This window comes from Lygodium microphyllum, chromosome 17 (assembly GCF_053477565.2).
Source record: "Lygodium microphyllum isolate KBCC chromosome 17, Lygodium_microphyllum_v1.1.10, whole genome shotgun sequence".
Classification (NCBI taxonomy): domain Eukaryota; kingdom Viridiplantae; phylum Streptophyta; class Polypodiopsida; order Schizaeales; family Lygodiaceae; genus Lygodium; species Lygodium microphyllum.
In genome coordinates, this window is record NC_141151.1 from 20,096,892 (window position 1) to 20,122,039 (window position 25,148).

Sequence of the window (25,148 nt, forward strand, 5' to 3'; positions counted from 1 at the left end):
GCATCCCAAGAGCATGACATACATGAAGCAACTGATGGAAGCAACCAACGAGCAATACATAATTCCAAAATAAGATCTCTGTCAACTCAATGACATCCGATAGCAACCAAGTAAATGATCAAACTGAGTCGGAAATGCTCAAATACATACAAGGCAAAGCTCCCAATGTCGGTAAAGCATAGACGAACCAAGCGGCATATATCACGAACCAAAGCATGTAATGTATGAAGCCTAACTGTCAAGCATAGACATGAGGCATAAGCGGTCCAAGAGCATGCCAAGTCGGTCCAAATGCCAGTGAATACCAACCAAGATGGAGCTAAGCGTAGCTCAAATACATTCCATAGATTCAAACATGAGCTCAAAGTCGTCCCCAAATGTCAGATACATGATGGCAAATCCCAAAGCATACATCCGGTATCAATAGGTAAGTGACAAAGCATCCAAAGTACCTTCAGCCCACTGTTATTACAGCCAAGTTTGACTGTCAAAACCGAGAAATTTCAGCCAATATTTCAAGCCAAAATCATGGCATAATCATGTGCATACATTCCCAAGGCACTAGGCATCATGTAGGCCACATACGGGCATCAAACAAGGTAACTGGAGTAGAGTATAAGCATCAAATGCCAATGCCAAGTGTGGCTGCCCTGTTTCCAGCACTGTATAACAGTAAATGACAGTCCCAAATCAGCCAATATTTCAGGCCAAAATCATGGCATAATCATGTACATACATTCCCAAGGCACTAGGCATCATGTAGGCCGCATATGGGCATCAAACAAGGTAAGCGGAGTAGAGTATAAGCATCAAATGCCAATGCCAAGTGTAGCTGCCCTGTTTCCAGCACTATATAACAGTAAATGACAGTCCCAAATCAGAGAATGTCAGTCCCAAAGCTTCAATGCCAAGCACAAGGCCTAAAGAGGCTTTCAAAGTAGCTCAAATGCCTTCTAGAAACCATTGTTTAAGTGCTCATTTAGGAGCCAAGGCATATAGGCAGAAAACTTGATGAGTAGGCAGGCATAAATCTGGCACAAATTCAGCACAGGCTGTTTTGGAAAGTGGCTGCTCCATGTGGCAATGTTGGTGTGGATGGGAGGCTCAAAGAGGCCCCAAAGAGGGCATACAACAAAGCCATGAATGCCCAAAGCAAAGGGCAAGGGAGATATGGAGCTTTGAAGCTTCAAATGATGGCTTACCCTCTTCTTCCACCTGTTTAAAACTAAGAACTGAAGTAAAACCTTTGAAACTTTGATGCAATACCTCAAGGGTAAGGCCCTGAAGAAGCCCAACAATGCCGGGAGGAAGCTTGGGAAGCCGGGGAGTGTCGGAAGCTCGGGAGATCGGCTATGGCTGCCGGGATAGAGACCCAATGCGTGAAGGGAGTCGATGCGAAGGTAGAGAAGCACCGAGTCGAGCTCGAGCAAGAGGAAGCCAAGCTCTGATACCAGTTGAAAGGTGAGAAGGATCGAAGCTTGCACGCGAGCTATGGCAGGAGAGCAAGAGCAAGAAAGAGAGAGACAAGAAATGGGAACTCCAACAGTCACAATGTGTGACCGGGCCTTCCTTTATTTACTAGTCACTAAAATGAATGTAAAGAATAAAGTGACGTGACGGGCGCCCGCCACCTGCAGTGTGCAGTGGCGGGTACTGTCAGTGTAGTAATACACGGGGCGACACGGCGGAGACGCCTTTACCCCAACATCAGTACAGTGGACAGAGACTGGCCGTACTACTCTTGGATTTTGAAAAAGCTTATAATAAGGTGGATTGGATTTCCTAGAGGGCACCATGGTAAGGTTGGGTTTCCCCCAGGCTTGGATTCGCGGGGTTGCCGCACTTTACAGATCGGCCACCAGTAGGGTTCTCATAGGTGGTAGGTGAGGGGAGGAGTTTCGGTTGGAGAGATCGGTCCAGCAGGGCTGTCCCTTGGCCCCGTACCTGTTCCTACTCTTTGCAAAGGCGACGTCTCACTTCCTTAGGTCCCCTTTGAGCAGATTACGCGGCCTCCGACTTCCCATGAGAGAGGAGACTGAGTTGCTAGACTTAAAGTATGCAGATGATACAACACTCTACATAGAGGACGATGAGTTGATGTTGGAGAGAGTGAGGCTGGCTCTTGAGGTGTTCTGTTCCGCAGCGGGAGCGAAAATCAACTGGCGAAAGTCGGTTGGTTTCCTCACAAACCTGGACTCTAGCACAGAGTGGGGCATCCACCTAGGATTTAGATGGGTGAGCAGAGGGCAGATCGTCCGGTACCTAGGGTTCCAAGTGGGACTCGACATCACTCTCGCCCAGCACTTTCTTCCGGTCCTCGATTCTATTCGAAGGAAGTTGACTTAACAAAGCACGGCTCGCCTCTCACTAGCCGGCCGAGCTCTGGTGGCTAACTAGGTCCTCCTAGCAACGGCCTGGTACATTGCCTCGTGTTGGTGCTTTTCCTCATCCTGCGTAGTACAGCTTCGCCACCTAGTGTGAAACTTCCTTTGGTCCGGGTCAGACGGCTCCAGGGATTCCCGGGCCAAGATGGCGTAGGCGACCATCATACGGCATTGGTCAAGAGGGAGGGCTTGGGATCATAGACACCTAGAGTTTCAGAGTAAGGCTCTCTTGGGCAAGCTAGTTGTCCGCGGCCTCACACCGGGAGGGTAAACCTGGAAGGTCCTATTGTAGAAAGGTCTTTAGGATTGTAGACCGAGGCTTGGTGGTGAGTGAAGGCCGTCCTTGAGATGGATTTTCACTTTAGCCTAAATCACCATACCCCCCCCAAAAAAAAAAATTACATTTCCTACGCAGCTTACTCCGCGTGTGGCAGGGCGGCCCTAATCCAGAGCTCCCTAGGCTACCAGTAGGAGATAGACCGTCAGCGAGTGATCTGGAACCCCCAGGCCAAAGATCGGGAAGGGGCACAGATTGGCGAGCACCCCCACATCCAGTGGGCTGGTTGGGAGGCCGGCCCGGCTCGTACCATCAGGACATGGCGAGAGGTGTATGGGATGGCGGATGAGGAGGCGTTGCAGTGAGTTTCAGGTTGCCAGAGAGAAGTGGAGTTGAGGCGAAGGGAGATAGATGCAGCAATACCTCCGGAGTGGCTTGCTCCCATGATACGAGTGCCGATAGAGCCTGGGGAGGTATGGGCCGCCAGGTTTTCACTAGCAGGCATCCCCCTACAGGTAGCAGGTAGAGTGGGCGGCGCCCCGCAAGGGACTTTCTTCACCGTTCAGGAGGGGGGGCGTCTGGCCCTTGACACAGGGCAGCAAGATGAGAGGATAGCTGCCCTTTCATGGAGGAGGATTCGGGTGGTGGGCCTTCAGGGGAAGACATGGCGATTGGACCTCTATGTTTTCTGGAAGAATCTCAGGGAGTGGCGCCTTTGGATCTGGGAGGGTAGACCACTTGATGAGCTGGAGTGGAATCCAGGAGAGTGGCTATGGCCGACCACTGCAGTCGCCATGAAGCCACCCAGGTTCCTAGAGTACACTGCCAGGATTGGCAGACACGTACTGATGCAGGAGGATATGGATTGGGCGCCGTCACGTAGCAGGTACTGGGTGGAGCATAGCATCATGGAGCCGTTTCAACGGACCTTCTGGCGCCACCTATGGGATAGCTGGAGGCCAAGGAGGGTATCGTACTTCTTATGGCTGGTGGTACATGGAGGCTTGGCGGTGGGAAGGTGGCTTGCCCAGATGCAAAAGGAGGGAGGTTGTAAGCGTTGCTCACAACAGCCTCTGGAAACCCGAAAGAACTGCCTTTGGTCATGTGAGGAGGTGCAGCTCGTGTGGAGAGGAGCATGCCGCATCCTTCGCCGTACAGCACCCAGCCTTGGATATATCTCATGGGGTGCCTTTTGCTGGCAGGCAGTCAACCAAGGCCGTCACCTTCTGTATGAGGCCGGGATGTAGGACACGATATTCATCATTGAGGCAAGATCGTGTGCAGTGGTCGGGTTGGAGGCTCTACCCATCCGCCAGGTACTGGAGCCCACAACAGACCGCTCTGAGGTATGGGAGATCATAGGGAGTCTTACTGGATGGTATATCTAGAAGGCGCGGTGTCAGGAGACTTTCTGCGGAGAGAGACTTTCAGCATAGGCGACCCTAGCTGAGCTCTGGACCTCCATCATCCACTCCCTCTGCAGCCGTTGGGATCAGGTGCAGGGCGAGTCTAGGGCTCGTCAGGAGCTCCATGGCCACTTTATGCATACCTGGGGCAGCCAGGACCTGTTTTTCGTGATGCAGGAAGGCAGCCCCAGATGGCGATATACCCCCCCTCCATGGCTTCTTGCCCCCATTCCCCCCAAACCGCCTTGAGAGGCTTGTAATCATGATGTATTTGTGTTTCAGCTCCAACTAGTCTGTCGAGCATGAGCACTTCGTTGTAATCAATTTCTTTGAGTAATATAATCATCCACATTTTATTTGCAAAAAAAACTTCTTGAAAGGCGTTAGTGGAGGGACTTTTAGATTTTACCCCAATTCACACTTTATGCCCTAGTTGCTTACGGGACAAACAACATAGGCATCCTTATCCATAGATTGCTTTTCAAAGGGCTACTACTTTGTTTGAGTTGGTGCATACCGATTTGTGTGGACCTATGGACACATTCTCCATTTTAGCAAGTATATGTGGCTGTAGTTTCCGGAGTACAAGAGTGAGACATACTCCAACTTTTATGATCGAAAGGTATTAATGAAATGCAAACTTCTTTCAAGGTTTGTGGTGTAAGAGTAGATCATGGAGGAGATTTTTGCTCCAAAGTTTTTAACACGTTTTGCAAAGAGCATAGGATTTAGATGGAGCATTTTCATTGAAACACACCATCTAAGAATGGTGTTGTAGAGCACGCCAATAGGACCATGCTTGAGATGGCCCATTTGATATTGGAGTATCGAGCTCTTCCCCATTCCCTTTGGAGTGAGGCGGTTGCTACATTGGTACATATCCCCGATACGTCTTTGACTTAAGCATTACAAGACATGACTCCATATGAGTCTTTCTTTGGGAAAAAGCTTTCCATGTCTCATCTTTGCATCTTTGGGTGTGATGTCTATGTCCATGTGGACAAGAAGAAATGGAGCAAGCTCAATCTGAAGTTGAAGAAGTTTATCTTCATTGGTTATAGTATGACCACGAAGGGATACAAGCTCTATGACGTGAAGAAAAGAAAGATTGAGGTGAGCATGAATGTGGTATTTGATGAGGTTGCAGTCACCGATGATCTGATTGATGGTACTTCTTGTGTGGGTGGTTCTTCAGCATTAACTGACCCCCCCTACCATCACTTCCTCACCTTCCTTCTAGGTTACCCATCAACAACCCTCCTTTGTCTACAATTCCTTCCCCTCCATCCCCTCCTCTCCCTTTAGCTACTCTTTTACCCTTGATGGCTCCTTCTACTTCTTCTTCATTGAGTATTTCTACTCCTTTTCCATTCCCTTAGGTTTCTTTAGGGGGATGCTGAGCCATTCAAGTGGGAGCCCTCTTTTTCTGATGAGGGGAATGTACCTTTATCCAATGAGGGGGAGTCTCTATCCCATACAAGTGCATTGGAGGCCTCTCGATGCCCAGCACAACAAGATAAGCCTATTGTTATTCCATGATGGTATAGAAAGCTTATGCAAGATGGGAGTGTTTCTCATTTTCTTGCTACACCAACAAGCCCCTGTAGATAAGCTAAGATATAGGCCCGACAATGTAATTTACTTTGTGTGAACTATGCCCTTATATCTCGGATTTTACAAGATCATGAGCCTACTATTATTGATGAGGCTTTTGCATAGGACATATGCACCATGCTATGTAGGAGGAGCTTGATTCCATCAAGCATAATCAGACTTCAATGTCTAGGGAAGCAGAAGGTGATAGGCATAAAGGGGTCTCTAAGACCTAATACCTGGTTGTGATGGTACCTTGGACAAGCATAAATCTAGGCTTGCCAAGGCTTTCGCATAGTGGGTAGACTTGGACTATACTAAGATGTTTGGATCTATAGCCTATATCTTTACTATTTAGGTTGTTTTGGCTCTTGCATCTCATCATCATTGGCCGGTTTACCAAATGGACGTAAAGTCTACCTTCCTGAATGACATCTTACAAGAGGATATTTATGTTAATCAACCTTCTAATTTTTGTATGCAGGGGAAGGAGGATCATGTCTACATGTTGCGGAAGGCTCTCTATGCATAAAGCAAGCTCCTAGGTCTTGGTATCATTGGATTGATTGGTTCTTTCTACCAGGGTGGTTTTGTACATTTAGTATGATACATTCAATACATGAATATGTGCGGTTTAGTACACACACAAAATTTTTAAGAATAAAATACGTATAAACTTATATATAAAATCAGCCTACACACATAAACTGTGCAACTTAAAGATAGATTATGGAAAGCATAAAGTTTCCATGGATTTGAGTTTAGACAACAATTGCAATGCCATATAAGGGTTGAAACTTAAAACTAGAGTCAGCTAAACCATAACATGTTCGATTGAGTGAGAGAAAATGCTATAGCCTATCACTACTCTTAAAAAGACTCTAAATGACAAAATGCAAAATGGCTTATCACTCATGAGAACTCGTCGTCATGCCCACATACATCAAAAGGTGGAGAGTCGCCCTCACTAGAAGAGGCCTCAGACACCTCACCAAAGTCCCCATCACTGATGATATTTCCATCATCATCATAGTAAGGCTCTCTAACTGGAGCATCCTCTGTGGATTGCAACAACTGCATGTGGAGGAACTCCCCAAGTCTCACCTCACGTAGGTCTTGATGGGTGGTGCAGCAATGGTCTCGGTGCTTGCAACTCGAGCAATAACTCGATGCCCTCGACAGGTGTGCGAGACTCCATGATCAATCTCCTCAAGCTCCATGTAGGGATCCTTGAAGATAGGGATAGGAGAAACTTGGAAGAGGTGAAGGAAAGGGAGAGAAAGAGAGAGAGAGAGAGAGAGGAGTAGGGTGCTAGAAGAAGATGGAGGCTTGCAGAAAATTGAAGAAGATGAGCAAGCTGCAAACTGATTTGTGTGGTGAGATAGGGGGGAGGGAATTGCCCTTTTACAAGGGCTGAGCCTTGAGGTGAGGGAGAAGAGAAGAGGAAGTACGATTCATGGAGGGAGGAGTGTGAAAGAAAAAGTGAAATTCAAACTTCAAACTACAAATAGTTCAAAAAAATGATCAAAAAGCGGCACCAATGGTCGGATTTTGCACGTAGGCAACAGTCACCTTTTCGAAACAATTTGAATGCACAGATCTTGTATAGAACCGTACGGTACGACAGGAAGAAAGAGTACCGTATGAAACGTTCCGTACGTGCACAGAATGTAACCTTGCTTTCTACAGAGTGGGTCTCATCATTCCGATCATGACTTCAACCTTTATTATAGGATTGAGGGTGACATGTATGCTTTGGCCATCTTATATGTAGATAACTTGATTATTTGAGGGCGTGACGCATAGTAGGTGGATTGGACTGCAAAGATTTTGCGATATGAGTTTGACATGACGACCCTTGGAACTCCACATTTTTTCCTTGGTTTTGAGATTTATCAATTGATACATGACATCTTTAATTCCTAGCACAAATATATCTTCGAGCTTCTTTTAGAGTTTGTATGGTTGAGTGTAAGCCCATTTCATGCCCCAGGGACCTTGAGTCCAAGACGGTAACGACTAGTGTTCCCTTTTTAGATGCTACTCGGTATAGGTGTCTTGTTGGATCTTTGGTTTGACTTATCTATACTAGGTAGAACATTTCTTTTGTGGTTGTATTATTGTCTTCTTTTATAAAGACTCCTACTCAGGCTCACTAGGGAGGTGCCTTGTGCATCTTGTGCTATTTATAGGGGACTCGATTCTATGGGATCATGCATGGAGAGGGGGCCACTCTTGTTGGATGGAGTGACTCAAATTGGGCAAGTGATGTGGAGTCTCGATGCTCCACTACAAGTTTTGCTTTCTCCCTTGGCTTGGGAGCTATCTTGTGGAGCAATAAGAAGTATTCTACCATTGCATTATCTTCTACGAAGGTTGAGTACGGAGGACTTTGCTCTACTACTCAAGAGGCAAATTGGCTCTGTGAGTTGTCTCGATGGAGATTAGCTTTATGCATACAGGACCCTCACAACTGTGTGTGGATAACCAAAGTGCCTTAGCTCTAGTAAAGAACCTTGTGTTTCATGCTTGCACAAAGCACATAGAGACTCAATACCATTTTGTATGGGAGCGGATCATGGATTCAGAGTTAGCGATGGCCTATTGTGAGACATCCCTCTAGGATTCAACCTGCACATGAGACAACACAAGTCGCATTTACAATAAAAGATACTAGACATTAGACTCATCTCCTAGCCATAGAGCCAAACGGGGGCTCTTTCTTGAGCTTGGGAGAAAAATGACTCTTTAATGAATGTAGTGACTCCTTAGTAGCCTTTGTCTTCGGCTGGTTTTCCACTTGATCAAATACTCAAGATAAATGGTCTGATGGGATTGTTTAGTCCTAAGGTCCATGACATCCAAGAGATAAGCGATCCCGCACCTCCATACAATGGAGCAATCCAAGAATGCTTCTCATGAAGCAAGCACAACTCATTAGTGCACGGCTGTAAAGCATGAGAGTTGCGCATAGCATCACCGTGGCGCATACAAGACAGCGGAGAGCAATCAAACTCTCCAGAGTCAATCACTGAAAGAGAGCCAACATCTCGGACACTCGTCCAACGGGGTCTCAAGACTACATGTGGCTCAATTCGGGTTCAAGTGGAATATAGCAAGCAATAAGTTCAAACTGTGGGACTTCCTCAATCAGAATGATTAGTTTACCTTGTCCAGTTGTTCTTTCAAAGGACTCAACGTGGAATACAAGGTGAACTTGGATTTCCAAAGGTAAATCCATCTCATAGGATATGCTACTTATCTTCTGGGTAATTTGGAAAGGACCACAATACCTCAAAGATAGTTTATAGTACTTGCTTGTAGTCATTGAATTGGAGTTCTTTGGGACTTTAAGGTAAACCCACATGTTCTCTTGGAGCTCTCCAAGAGTACCATATTGGTTAGAATAAAACATGGCACGATCTTGGGCTGTTTTAATGCTTTTCCTAGCAATCGTCAACATCTCTTGTATATCATGCAGAAAGTCGACTAAGAACTACATTTTCACCCCCTTAAGCTTTGTGGCAATCGGTAGTTTCAGCTCACAGCCATACATAAGCATAAATGGGTTGTAAACAATAGCCAAATGCTTAGTGCTACTATAAGAAAACTCAATTTGAGGAAGATAAAACTCCCAATTAGATTGCATATGGCCCATGGGAGATATATGCTCACAACATATCCTCCATGGTTTGATTTGTCCTTCCACTAAGAGACGAGCCAACTCGTGGCTTTTCACAGTTGTCTTTGTAGGAATGAATTGAGCCATTTTCGTCAATCAGTCGACGGCAGCCCAGATTGCGTCATGACCTTAGTTTGTACAGGGAAATTCTACTACAAAACCCATAGAAATGCTACTCCACTTTCTATTGGAAATTTGTAAAGGACACAACATCCCCGTCTATCTATGATGTTAAACTTATTAAGCTGACACTCTAAGCACTCACATATAAAAGACTGAACCATAGTCTTAATACGCAGCCAATAAAAGTACGGAGTAACCAAGGCCAAAGTCTGCCGGTGTGTGCTAGGGTGATCAATGCTCGGCGTATCATGAAACTGATATCAAATTTTCTTGCGGATATTTTGATCGGATACACACACTTTGCCTTGTTTAAAAAGTAATCCATTATGAATGGAATATTTTTCCACCATTTGTCTCTTAGTAGCCAGCTTTCAAGTATCTGGATCACCAAAGCTTCTCGGGCTACTAGATTCCTCTTGAACTAGTTGCCAGATCTTACCAAAGTGAAGATCATTTTGGCAATGCCCTTTGAGAGAAATATAGAAATCAATCAAGATTTTGGAGGAGGATAAAGTATTAACTTTAGGAATTTGATTAAGAGCATGGACAACCAAATTTTGAAGTTAAACTCTCGTATGAGCTCTGTCCATCTTGCCTTGTGGCCACGAAGATTGGGCTGATCATAAAGGTATTTTAATGAATGGTGGTCCATTGAAATAATAAACCAAGCATTGTACAAATAATGACGCCATACTTTAAGCGGATGGATGACCAACAATAATTCCTTCCTTGGGTGGTATAACATGTTTGGGCATTGGTAAGATTATGGCTCTCAAATACGATAGGTCAACCATTCTGATAAAGAATTACACCAAAAGCATAATCACCTGCATCCGTATGAACCTCAAAAGGTTGATTCGAATCGACAATCTATAAAATTGGTATAGTGGTAACTAGCCGTTTCAATGTTTGAAAACATTGATCAAGCTCACTAGTGCTTTACTAACGTGTTTCTTCTTGCTTCGGATACCCTTAAGCAAATGTGTTAAGGGTTCAACATTATGAGCATAGTCCTTTATAAACTTCTGAAAAAAACTAAAAAATATTTTACTTGCCTTATGGTCTCTGGAATAGGCCAATTAAGCACTCTACTCAAATCTTTTTGGGATCAATCCAAATGCCATTAATGAGATGGCATGACTAAGATATAATAACTCCGTATAAAAAAAATCGCACTTGGATAGTTTCACAAACAATTGTTCTCGTCTTAAGAGACGTAAGACAATTTGCAAATGTTTCGCATGTTTCTTCAATGACTTACTATAAATAAGGATGTTGTCGAGGAAAATGACTATCCACTTTCCAAGAGAAAAACAAAATAAGTCATTCATTATCTATTGGAAAGTTGCGGGAGCTAAAATCGATTTTAGCAAAATATTGCACACCACAAAGCCAATCTAGAAAGTCATCCATCCTAGGTAATAGATATCTATTCTTGATGGTTACCTTAGCGGGCTTCATAGCATACCCAACAACGTTCCCCGGACATTGGTGAAGAGACATCTGACTATCATGGTGTCTACAGACCCTATGAGATCTCACAGGCAGAGTATGATTTGATTCTCATGTATTGAGCCCAACAATAACTGGAAGGTACCATCTTTTACTTACCCTTAGATTCTGCCCATAGGTCTAATGATTTGGAACGAAGGATGGAACCTCCATATGGGACTAGCCATCCTATTGGAGAAGCAGACATTGAGTACAATCCTTTATATTCTTCCCCTTCTTTTGATTTTAGATACACAAGTGTTTACTTTTGTTCTCGCTTTTAATGTTTCTACTTCCATGCATGATGTTGGTAATATTCAAGAAGAAGGTACTCTTCACTCAATTCATAACAGTTTGAGTCCTAAAGAGGAGAGATACCTTACGTAAATACAAGAAGAGGTGCATATGAGAAAAACTTAAATTTTGCTTCAAGTTTTGTTTCTCAAAGTTAGAATAAAGTTGGTGCATCATCATTTCAAACATTATCATCTAATTTTCAATTTCCTAAAAATCAATTTCCATTCACTTTTATTCCATCTACACCACAATTTACAATCTCACCCATCCCACCTTTCTCTTTCACTGCACCCACATTTACATTTACACCATTTTCCATATCACCATTTACCATTGCACAACCACACACCATACTGGGGCTTCAAATATAGGCGCAGCCTATCCCTTTAGGTCTTCTGCTTTTGCACATCTAGGTGGTGGAGGTTTACACCCCAACCCAACCATCCATAGGGATATATATGTACGGGTATCCCATCTACACATCTTAAGTCCCACCCTATTTTTCCATCTCCCATGTGGCCACACAATTTGCCAAAATGATAATTCCTAGTAAGTTATCCTTATGTTATGTTCTTAGACATCCGGATGGGTGCTAGGAGTACTCAAGGTCACAACCACATCCCAAGGGTTGGCATTCCATACCACTAGCCCACACCATTCCAGGGTACGGATGTGTTGGCTAATTAGCCAAGAGTCCAAGAGTGGTGATCACACAATGAATGTGCACAATAAGGCCTTGAGTCTTGTAAATAGGACTCGACAATTCTAACTCCGAAGTGCCCCTAGTGCGTTCTCACTAAGTCACATTATGACCACTATAACCAATGCTACTAGCGTCCACCTGGATATTATGTCCTTGGATATCTAGATGGATGCTAGTAGCATTGATGACAGAGGTAAAACCACTTGGGAGCAGAGGCCTACTTAGGAGTCAATATGTTCATTGAAGAGTCCTTTTCCTCACTTTGTCCTTGAGGATAACAATCATTTCATAAGGGGAAAAGTGTCATGTCCTTGGACATTTGGATGGGCGCTAGTAGCATCGATCATTGTGGTCATGAAGTGACTTAGTGCGAACATACTAAGGGCACTTCAGGGTTAGGGCAGCCAAGCCTATTTATAGGACTCAAGGCCCTATTGTGCACATTCATTGTGTGATCACCACTCTTGGACTCTTGGCCCATTGGCTGACGCATGCCTACATTAGGATTGTGTGGGCTAGTGATATGGAACACCAACCCTTGGCATGTTGGTCATGACTCAGAGTGCTACTAGCTCCCAAGCTTCAGGGTGAGCCCATTTGGCTCTATAGTTGGGAGGTAAGTTTGATGTCTAGTGCCTTTTATCTGTGGATATGGCTTGTATGATGTCTTGTGTGCAAGTTGGATCCTTGGGGGACATTCCACTGTACCTTTTCGGCATGTGGACCTTCCACAAGTTAGTCGCCTCCTTTAGGGCACATATCTAGAGTCACCATGCTAGGCACTTCGATGCCTCATGTAGCACCTACTTCTCCACCTTTCTATCCTATGCTACTCACCTATTTTCCTTCTCAAGCCATCCATCCATCTGCATTAGCCAAGCATGCGTTTATATATAAGACTTGTTTTGATGGGTCTAACTTTACTACTTGGTCAAATTTGATGCAACACGTCTTGGATTCCCAAGGCTTGTGAGACTCATTCAAGGTCAGGGATCCCAGCTTGGACCATCATTGACTCTCATATGAGGTAGTTCGCTCTTGGAAGAACAAAAACACCGTACCCATAGTCGAGTTGATGTAGGATCTTATGCTTGAATGACACTCTTAACTTGAAGTTTTGGGCATATCTACTTGACCACTTTATAGCTTGTGGTCGTACCTGATGAATCAACCTTGACTATGAGCTCCAATAGTTCAGAAACATTGAGAGGAATGATTTAACTATCAAGTTGATGGAGTAATGGTGATTTTTTGCTGAATTCGCCACTATTGGTTTACCCAAGTTAGCTGATGATCAAATCAATTTGTTCATGAATAAATTGCCTCAAAGATATTTCAATTTTATTCAGCAAGTCATCTCATAGTTCCAATTACCCACCTTCTATAAATTTGACTATCAGGTATTGCAGTACGCTTGATTGTTCAATCAATTTCATAAGAAACACCAATTTTTTGAGGAGGCCTTGTCTTTTAGAAGGTAAAGGAAGGTGGTGGAAAGAGCATTCACAAACACAAAGACTGAGTTGGGTAGTGAGGAGCAAATTAATTCCCTTGCAGGATTGAAATCGGGTTGGCAAAATATTTCCAAAAAGAATAGGTGTTGTTAGCATTGCCAAAAGGCCAGCCAATTCAATCCCATCTCCACAGCTGAGAGCAGTCATCCTCCTCAACAAGGTAGATCCATTGCTCACATGGCGTCTGGACCATTTGCCTCCGCTTCACCAAAGACTTGGGTCATTTGATTGGTCCGCCAATGCCACTATTTTGAACTTCGGTTCTCAGGCACCCCTTGTTTCTCTTGTGGATAGACTTAATAAGTCCCCATCTATTTTTCAGTTGCCCTCTACATCAAGTGCGTGAGTAGAAATAATTGAGCCCACTTTCCCTAGAGATCCTCTGATCCAACGGATCATGGAGCCTTCTTGTGGTTCAGATGTTGGCATAGGCATGCTCTACTTTAGCTTCACTATTCCAGTGCACATTCCTACTCTTACTTTCCTACATCTTTAGTGTGTCTACATTCTGGTAGTGGGACCCTCTCCAAACCCAACACATTGCTACATCTTTAGTGTGTCTATATTCTAGTAGTGGGATCCTCTCCAGACCCAACACATTGCACTTACAAGCACTTTTCATTGAAGTTGAGGTATACGTGTTTTTTATGGTCTTATGTGGTAATTTTTCTTCTAACTTGTCTTTTATAGGTTGGCACTAACCCTTACAGGACCTACCAGTTGATTGGAGTTGAGACTTGGATCATTCTACACTCCTTACCTTGGTTGTCCTTCCTTGATGGAGCTTTATACTCTATGCCAATAAGGAGTCTTTTCCTTCCAAGGCCAAGCTCTTACCTTTCTTGAGTTGACTTGGAGGCCATTCATTATACACGTTTCTAGCTGGACATGCAGCTCACTCTTCTTCCTTGGGTGCTTCTCCTTTCCCGCATCAACATTGACATCTTGGGAAGAGAGGGATGCTTACTTCTCATTCCACTATTTGATGTTGAGAGTAGGCGGTCTTCTACTCTTGTTGTCTATAGGATTTTGATTACTTCAAACATATTTTTTTTGTACTTTGTATTATTATCCATATTATCGGGATGATAATGATTGTAAAAGGACACTTAAGCAAGTGAACAATTGCCTTGCGAAGGCACCATCCAAGTGGTACCGTTGCATAGAATTTTGCATGAGGATGACGACTTGCATTGCCCTTTGCATTACCCCATACATTGACATTCTATTCTTGTAAATATGTATCTGTGCACATTTATTCCTTTTTCGATTAGAAGTGGTTGACTCTAGATCCACCATATTCGTAGAAGCTCTCTACTAGGACAATCCCCTTGCTTCCTTACCACATAGCCTCCATATTTTCCTTCTTCATCGACATTCCTAAGTGGTCAAGATAGCTTGTCCATTTTGTGATGTATTGGGTCTAACCATCCCTTTTATTCTCTCCTCGGGGCATTAATTACTCGATAGGACAAAAACAATGATTCAAAAAAAACAAAAGAATAAGTCAATGTGGTTCCATCTGCCTTTGCAAGTTTTGCTAGGCCACTAGGTAGCCGATGAGCACCTTTTGTTTAATGCCTTTGCCTCTTTGGGGTGATCACTTGGGCTCCCTTGGTAAGATAACCATTGCCTCTATAGTCTTGGTAGGTCATTGAGTACTCGACAAGCGCCCTTTGTCTGATGTCTTGGCTGCTTTGGGGTAAAAGAAATATTTGCGCTTGAGCTATCTTGATTATCCCTTCGTGGCTCTAGTTTTGGGCCTGATAGGGGGAGTTAACTTAAATATGCATTCTAAACTTAATTAACTCTTAATTATAGCCCCAAAACTCAAAATTACCAAACTTCATTTAAAAAAAACAGGATCCTAGAGTGTGTGTCCCATAAGCCAAACCTTAATTTGGAAGGACCCATCCATCTAGAAATAGATAGGCTTCCCATCACTCAACCCAATCTCATTTTTGTAATTTGCAGGTGCCATCTCTTTGCTGCCCACACCCCATTTGTGGAGGGTATCTTATTTCAAGCTACAACCCACTGTCGACTATCATCAAGCGCCTGCTATCCAGCCCCTTGTTGTTGGTGACTATTTTCCAACGTGTTCGTGTTCATGTCTCGCTGCAACTGCTGTACTGCCCTATGTGCTGCTGCATGCGTTTGGAGCCGTAAGATTAGCTGGAGGCTGTGCTTTTGCTGTCAACATCATCGAATGCTTGCCATGTCACCTGTTCTGCTGTGTTTTGCCGATCAGCATTACCACCCAGCTGCCACATCATCAGCCACTGCTGCTTTTGCTGTTTTCTGCACTGCCTAGCTCTGTCTAACATTGATCCAGCCTTCCTCAGCTGTGTTTGCTGCTGCTTGACATCTCTTGGGACTGCCTACTGCATTTCAGGATCCGTTAGAGTACGACACTATCTTGTATAGACTCTCTACCTCGGTCCTTGAGACAAGAGAGTTCGAGGGTCAGCATTTCACCTTTGCATAGTGTGGTTACTGCATTTAGCAGCATCATATATATTCAGTATTCATTATTATCTTCAATTTAATTGTCTTTTAGTTGCCCTAACCCTAAGTGTGTTCTTTATTAGTTTGTGCTTTGTTGTACGATTGTGTTTGTTATCTATAGGCGAGTATTTCTTTCCAAGCGCTTATCTTGGATGCACACAAAGCATTTCAAAGCTTTATCACTATGTTCATGCTCAACATATCCAGCAATTAGGACAGCCCAAGAGACTACATGTGGTGCTGGTAGCTCTCTTTAAACACTTCTTGCGCATTTGCAAGGGCATCAAACTTAGCATGCATGCTCTCTGATGCAATGCCTAGCTACAATACCACCACTTGTCACTACTCCCAATCTGTAAATCTCAGCATATATCACACTTAGCTCATGTCATGTCGCACGCATCTTATGAGCTCCCATTTTGCTGAAATGATGGTGGCAACTACTAGTTGAGAATAATTGTTATTCCGAGAGAAAAGACACTATTATACTACTGGCACAGTCCACAAATAGCAACCTGGCTTGTAAACATACTTCCTTTGTCTCTCATTAAGCTTTGAATTCATCCACATCCTTTTGGCTATCAACATCTGTATAAACTTATTGAAAAATAAGGTGTAATGTCACTTTGAATTAAATGTGCAGCATTTTCAAATGTCATTTTTCTTCTTGTTGCCATTCCCTATATTCAACAGGAAGCACCTGAGATAATATGCCACATATAAGATTAGCAGCAGATGGCATCACCATGATCACTACTACTGCCTTATGCAAACTTCCTGCATGTTCAAAGAGATCAATCATGCATTTATGGTGCTCTAAGTTGGTCTGAAGCCATGCCATATGCTCATTATCTCAAAAAACATCTCACATTTGTCCAGTAAACATGTGAGACTGCATGCATTAAGCACATTGGTGAATGTGACCAAATCTGCCTTTACAACTTCGACCATCCTGTCAAATAAGTGAAAAACAAGTCCAGAACTTCTAAGAAAGGCATATCATGTGATTAATGTATGAAATGCAATAACATTTTGAAGTTGAAGCATGTTAAACACTCGTTGCATTTTGCCACGAAGACCATATTTTAGCATACATGTCTGTCAGTGTAGTTCTAACGGCAGTATCATTTTTGAAATGCCCCCTTCCTATCAATCTCAGCATGTAAAACTTGGCCCTTGTCTACTGCTCCAATGCTTCCACAGGATTTCAAGATGCAAGCAAAGTAGATATGTTTTGGAGAGAGGTCCAGCACTAGCATGTGCTCAAAACAAATGACTGCTTGCTCCCCATGCCCATGTTGTGTATATCCTGCAATAAACATATTCCACAAGGTGACATTGTGGACAAAAAACATGCCAAACACTTCTTCTGCCTTTGCAACAATGTCAAATTAGGCATGCATATCTTTCAACACATTGCTCATGATAGTGCATTTCTTGAGTAACCCCTTACCTGTTCATCTGCTTCTATACCTTCTTGCATTTGTCTTGTCAGCTAGACCTTGTTCCACATATGGTCACAGCAATGCAGGCCACAACACAACTGTATGTTGACATAGCTCACGGAACACCTGCTCTGCTTCAAAAATGCAACTGCAATTACCACATTTCTGATCAAGAACACTATCAGAAGCCTTTAGAAGACTTGTTAAAGTATAGGGATTTGGCTTCAAACCATCTCCTTGCCTAGACTTATCCATCTCAAGAGCCTCTCCACGCCGAACATATATCCTGTGTACACTGACATCATGCTCATTCAGGAAAAGATGGTACGATGAAAAAAGAGTTGAAAATCTGGCATGCATCATCAAGGTTCCCACATCTGGAAAATGCGACAACCAAGTAGGTAGTCATTAATAAAGTCACACAGCTCCTGTCAGTATTAGGTGACATGTCCACGGACATGCCTATGACCTGATCAAGGGTCTTCCTTTTCTTGCATACCTTCAGGAGTCACAAGCAGGCACCATCAGATAGAGTGGTAAGAGGTGAGTGAGCGCCTGTAAGTGACTCATACAGCATGCCAACAGCTAGTTGTTGTAAATATAAACCACTTTCAAGCCCTTACTCTCTAAGTAAGCAACTGCTATATAGACTGTTGTCCAAATCGGAAAATCCTCTATATGCACTACCAGTTCCCTTTGACAACAAACATTTGTCAGTGACTTCACAGAAAACAGTTAAAAAATGATAGCCATAGAAGGAACAGGACAAAGAGCAACAAAACACGTGTCCGTGACTTCAATAGAAAATTTTAAAAAAGATAATTACTCCCTTCCCAAACAGAACAGGACAAATAGCACTTTGAAAATGTACATACTACACCATTGGAAAGCAGAGGGTCCACAAATGGACTTCCTCCCTAGCACCACAATACTTAGCTTGGGTGCAGGGTACTCTGCCTCAGTCTCTCTTCTCCATTTCTGGCTTGGAAACCCTTGTCCTAGAAGGCAACCTTATCTCAGGGCCCATCTCAGATTCTCTCTGCAGTGCTTACTCTGTTCAAGCCCTGTCTCTTGCAATTCCAACTTTAGTTGTCGCTAGCTATGCTCTTTTGCATGTTTTTAAAAATACATTAACTCTTCTCTCAAATTGAAATAAATCTAAAATTATGCCCGTTAACTCAAGTCAACAAAGTGTACATTTTTGGGTGCAGTCACCACCTTGTCACCACACCATTTAATAGCATGTGCCCTAACAGCCAATGCTAATAAAAAAATTTGTTGAGGAAATGCATGACTGACATCTTAATGTAAAATGTTTCACCAAGATTTTACAACTCTTTTGCAATCTCTCCCTCGTGGCTCTTGAGAACAGAAATATGTAATAGATGGTATAATATAAATGCAGGAAGATAGAGCCTTGTGTCCCAAAAGGAAAGCAGCTGTTACCCCTGCAAATATTGGGAGCAATGCATTGAAAAAACGAGAAAAAAAAGGTATGGTTATCACTGTTCGTTTCCTAAATTAGAAAGTCTTTTAAGACAAAAATCTTTCCTTGACCTGTTGCTTAGCTTGAGTTTGCTGATTACCACATCCTTCAACAAAATTACCTTCACGTTCTGTACAACTAGGAAAGTTTGAGCTGGTCGACCAGTTAATTTCTTTAAATCTGTAATGTCTATGCATCTGTTAGGTCTGTTCTGCAAGAAATTTGTTTCCACTGCATGGGGTCTTGTTTGTGCCTTTCTTGGTTCCCTATCTTAACCTACAGAAAATTTGATCGAATCGTAGAGAAGGCCAAACTTATTTGAAAGCATGCAAACTCAGAAAATTCATTCAAATCCCACTTTTTGATAATCAAAGCCAGATTATAAAAATCAAGCTGAGGAATGCATGCTTCCTAAGGAACAGCCTACTCCAGAATATCTGGAGAAGCCACTATTGGGTGATGTGAAAGTTTATCTTGAGATGTAGATGGCATGCCATGGCTCTCCATTGAATGCCAATCAGATAGGTAGGCTGCATCATTTGCAGCTCTTTTTCTCTTTTCAAAGTGGTATTTCTGATGTTTTATGTGTGTGCATGCACTATGTGCTTGTGTAAATATAGCAGGGTACTCTCTTGTATGGTTGAGGATTGTTATCAGTTGTGTTCATAACTCCACTGATACTTTACAATGTTTGTGAACATCATGAAATGGATGTGAAATATAAAACTATTCCTGATTTCTCTACCTTTAAGTTTCTAGAAGGAATAATACATTAAATATCTTGAATGAAAGCAGAGCCAAAGGAAGCAGATCCAGATTTTGAGTTGGGTGATAGATATGGTCGCTTACAGCCAGAGTAATACAAGTGCAGTCTTACATGATCTTGAATTGTGAAGAATTAATATGTGATTGACTTTTTCTTCAGCAACATTTGGCAGTTGTAAATTAATGCAAATAGGGGTACCAGTCTCAATTGCTAACCCAGAGGAGATTCACAACTCTAACAATACTTAAAAGGTTGCACCTTCTTTATGTGAATGATAAACCACCAAAGGTCAGCAGCAGGCCTTTCCTTTGTCAAATCGAAATGGAGAGTGGATGAGCACTCTGGCAAGGATAGACTGGTTTTTTATGTGCATGAATAATGTTTTGACTAAGGTGACATGATTGCTCTCCTCCCTGTCAGGTACGTGCCAGTGTTGTTTTATATGCATGAGCCTAGGTGAGGAAAGGGCAGCATAATCTGGATCTTAGAGACACTCACCAAGTGATAGTTGGGATGTATGTCCACAGTATGTTGTGACCGCAGTGGCATGGTCGGGTCTCTGAAACCGGCCTTTGAAAACAATATAAAGAGCAGTGATCATAAATAAATTACACACATGAAATAAATTCACAAATAAACAAAATACTCAGTGAACAAGAGAGGTAGAGCACTCTTGCTAGGTAGACGACACATGATAGGCCCCAAAGGTTTACCTTCGTTTGGTATTTCTTTATCATTATTCAAAGCTCGCACAAGTCATAAGTGACTTCTTGTCACAAACCAATACTCTCTTGATGCCAATGATTTCCATATGCCTTGCTTTTGAATTAGCCTAGACTTATCTTTAGCAGGGTGTCTTCAATTGCGCTTACCAACCTTAGCCAAATGTGTGACAAATCTATCCATTCACACTAACAAGTGTAATGCATAAGAATACATATTGTCCTTAGTCCAATTGATCTACAAAAGTGACGTTGGAGGTGCAAATCTGGTCCCACATTGCTGCCCATTGCAAACAATGTGTACAGTGTAATACATGCAATGCTCGGTTCTAAATTGATCCAATTTACTTTATGAAGCCTCAGCCCTATTTATGCATCAATTCCAATGCATTGCCCTAACCTATGCACATCCCATTCACTGCCAAACAGAGTAAATTCAGACTTGCACTTCAGATCTACATTGTTGCCATAGCAAGCCAACAATCAATTCATGCCTGAAAACAAAGGGCAATTGCTTTTATCCCTGCAATATGCATTCCATTAGGTACTACCTCGTGTTTTCCTAATTTTCCCATGCATGAATGGCTAAATTTCAGTGATTTCATGCAACGCAATTGATTCACAGGTACACAATGACCTCGTTACCTTTAATGATGGCCTCCAACCAACTATAGAGTGTTCAAAAATACACATAAACACTTTAGTCTACCAAACCCTAAAAATGATAGCCAACATTTGGATCCAATTTCACGGAGCATTTGCCTAGACAATTGTTTTGCATAGTTTCCATGCAATCCCACATTGTTTCTCTTAGAAATAGAGGGATTTCTCGTAACAAAATTGTGAGGAAATCACATTCTCGATGAAAAAGTTGACTAGAAAGTGCACTAGGCTTGATATCTTTAAGGGGAAAAGAGAATCTTAGCCCATAGTGTTGTAATAACTTGTTTTGTTGAGAATTAGGTCAAAAACAGCAGCATACCTTGCTGCAAGTGGAGTTACAAAGCTAACCAATAGATTCTCCATGTCAAGAGAAGAAGATTGGCTGATATCTCCACCTCATGCGAACTGTCAACTTATGTTTCATGGTTGAAAACTACAATTTCTACAGCACTGAAAAGAAGAATGGTTGTTTCCAAACCTGGCAAGTTGATTGCTCCAAAATGAGAGAAAAAGATCCCAAATAGCCAAGATTAACTCTCTAAATGAGTAACCAGCTGCTCCTTAATCCAATCTCATTTTTTATCAAGGGCTAGTTAATGACTTGGCCATTATTCATAAGTGAGGTGCTTACTAGACCAAACTAAAGCTTAAGGCCTGCTTTATAACTTAGGTGAGCTACTTAGTAGGCAAAACTTTCAAATGATCGTTAAATCTAAGGTGTAAACTTTCCATTAATGAAAGTTTCACATTGCACCTTGTTTCTTTTGCCCTGTCCTTGTACCACATACTATATACAATTGTCCAATATATATCCCAGTGTGAAATCCTTCATTGATGGTGCAATGGCTACTGTACCAAGAGCTAGGGATACTAGACTTGGAGTTTATTTTTAATTAAATCATTAAAGCCCATTTTTCATTGTGTTAACACATCCCCCTCTTGAAACATTGAAAGTGACCCCAATTGCAAATAATTAAGATCCAACATGTCACACAAAATGACCAAAACATGTTTTCAAGCAACTAGGCATACTACTGTTACTCCATGTATTGTCAATGTACAATTTTTTATATCCAAGTAACCAAGCATAAGGCTATTACTCCATGTACTACCAATGTACAATTGTGGAATATGGTTGTCACCATGCTAGTAAACAACCAATCACAATTGTACATATCCATGGCTATTAGAATGGTTCTCACTGCACTAGTGAATAACTAAGTAAAGCTATAGAAACATGTGTGTACCACACTGATCATTGTAAATCTCAAAGCTCCTTGTCTACTAAGACAGAAAGGTGTAACAAATCCAATAGCTTCATTCAAGCAATGCAAATTTTATAAACACATCAATCTCTTGTCTCAAAGTTAGCCAAAGAAAGTCTTAACCGCTTTCTTAGTAGCATTAGTACATTGATGCTTTGCAACTGTAGACCACAACTCTTTTCACATCAAAGACGACCATACCTTTTAAGGAATTAGTTCCATTTAGTTGTCAAACTTAGCATAGCATATGCTTTAAGCTAAAGATCCAATTACACCAAGATACCACAACCAGAGATTCACCCATTGTTGAGCTAAAGGATCGTTAGCCTTAATTAAACAGCCCCAAAACTCAAGTTAATTAATGAATTTAAGCCTCTTCTTTAGTGTAACATATGTAAACCCTAATTTAGGAGGCCCCAAACTTTCTATAAATAAACAGGCTTCCCTCCCACTTAGTGCAATCTCATTTTTTCATACTGTAGGTGCTGTAGCTTTGCTGTCCACACCCCAATCATGGAAGATATCTCAATCGGAGCTGCCTGTCATCATCTCCTACCATTTGGCATCTGCTGCTACTTCAGAGTTGTGTACTAGTGGCGATTGCTATTTAGGGCTAGAACAACCTGCATTCTGGTTTGCTGCTGTTTGCTCCACTTTGCCCACTACTACAGTTTCAAATCTGCGTTTTGCTGACTGCCGGCTCTAAACAGCTGCCATGTCATCATTGTTACTTGCATTTGCAAATTTCAGCATCCTTCTACTTGTCTAACACTAACCAGCTGCCACATTGCTACATTTGCTGCAGCCAAATGTCTTCAGAGGCTGCCTTGCTGCGTCAGAGTACAACACACTCTCCAGCTCATTATCTTTGCCTTAGTCCTTGAGACACGAGAGCTCGAGGTTCAATATTCATTCACTACATAGTGTGCTTGCTACATTGAGCATTGTATATTCAACAGTCATTCATTTCACATTATTCATTATGTTCATTACCTCTGAGTTACTCTAACCCTAATTATGCTCTATTATCAGTTTGTGCTTTGTCATATGACTGTATTCGTGTTTCTATGGTAGGGCATTTCTTTACACCCACTCTCACATCAGCTATGTATCATCCTTAAAACTCACACCTACAGTCTATAAATTAGGTGTACAAAAACAACCATTCAACATATGCAAAAGCCCTCAATATAGATTCATGACTGAAGCCTACAAGATGATGAATATGAGCTTTGGAAAGCTATAACCAATTGCAAAACAATAATTTATGTCATGCCATTGCTCTATCTTGCGGTAATCCCAAAATATATTTTGTGCAGATATGCATTTGCCAACAATGCAAATGGAAGCAAAATCCTCAAATGCATTTCAAAAAGCATAGCAATGGCCCACAAGCAAAGAAACCTTATATGACAAGTGTCACATTAGATTGGCTCACATCTCTTTCTTGTTCTTCAAGAACCAAAGAGAATACCATGCATGAATCCGCATGCCACACTTGAATGCCTTCATAAACACTATGTTTCACTAGATGTCTCAATCACCCATAACGACTGCTTTACAAGACTTAGGCTTGTAGCCATGGTTGCTTCACAAGACTTATGCCCATAGCCATCCCTAGAGATCCATACCTCCACAAGACTTAATGGTCATGGCCATCCCAAGAGATTCACATTGGTTACACATCTTAAGTATAAAAGCATCCCATTCAAGGTAAACAAACATGCATTTAGTGCCCTACACTCTACGCATCAATATTACCATACATGCTAGTGTGTATTTTGGGTTGCAATGTCCCATGATAATTGCCTTGAATAAATACCCAACATAGGTGGTTAAAAACCAGATGTATTTCACATGCCCACATTGGTGGGTACAATGGCATCCATAGCTTGAAACATTGATTGAAATCAGCCTTCCTTCTTGGAGAGGATGCTAAAACCTGATCAAGCATTTGATTATAGTAGTTAAAAAATGAGCATAAACTGAAATGCATACTTTACTATAACATTCTTGGACAATGGATACCCTATTGGCCCCAACTTGATGCACCTTGCGGTATTTCTTTAACTTGTATTGCTATTGAGTGGAGTACAATTTGAGATTTCACAATCTCCTCTACTGATCCAAAAGCCCTTTGTTGTCACAACCAATCAACAAGCAATTTGGATCAATTGCCCCTTGATCTTCGCCCAGGACTTGCACAAATTTGCTAAATGATGCCCCAAATCAATTGGGATGGGTTGGCATTTGAAATCCCTAACAATTCCCTTGAATTTTAGCTATTGATTTTAGTGTACAATACCTTTAACTGATGGCATGGGTCCCAAGGTGGCTGCTAAATCCTAATTTCTGCAATAAATTAGGAGCAGAAATTTCTTTGCTGTCCAACAAATTAGGCTGAGATCTGCTACAAATGGTTGAGATCCATTGAGAATGGCAGAGCACAAACTAATGAAGGTGTGAGAATGCTGAGATGAGAGAAATATGGGATTCTCTGCGAGAGAAACCCCCGAAATTGGTTGCTACCTTGTCAAATCAGCAGATGGAGCTGTCACCTGCTGCCTTGAGGCTTCCAAAATGGTACTGCTTGATCAACAATGTTGTCGTCTGCTGTCCTTGCTGCGTCAAATGCAGTTGCCTAATTCCTAGGGCCTCTTAGTAGTTGTCGCCTGCCTCCAATGGCTGAATTCTGCTCCAAAATTAGATCAATAGTACCTCCTTCCTCTCTCTCTCTTAGCTTAGATGCATTGAACGGCTCTCTCCCAGTCCCAAAAGGCCTTTCCCCATTGCATGGGCATTTTTCCCAATTGACAATCTTCT

At 42.3% G+C, this 25,148-nt stretch overlaps 1 protein-coding gene across 3 annotated transcripts in view; it reads left to right on the forward strand.

Annotated features, from left to right (window-relative positions):
* Window positions 1–25,148, forward strand: part of LOC148021652 (uncharacterized) — a 46,414-nt gene that overhangs the window by 11,705 nt on the left and 9,561 nt on the right. For 2 of the 3 annotated variants that reach the window (XM_087697126.1, XM_087697124.1), the window contains exons 3-4: window positions 18,829–18,916; window positions 19,705–19,765. In XM_087697126.1, coding sequence (XP_087553252.1) covers window positions 18,829–18,916; window positions 19,705–19,765 — 149 coding nt within the window. The remainder of the gene's footprint in view (window positions 1–18,828; window positions 18,917–19,704; window positions 19,766–25,148) is intronic. The other variant, XM_087697125.1, reaches the window with a different exon arrangement.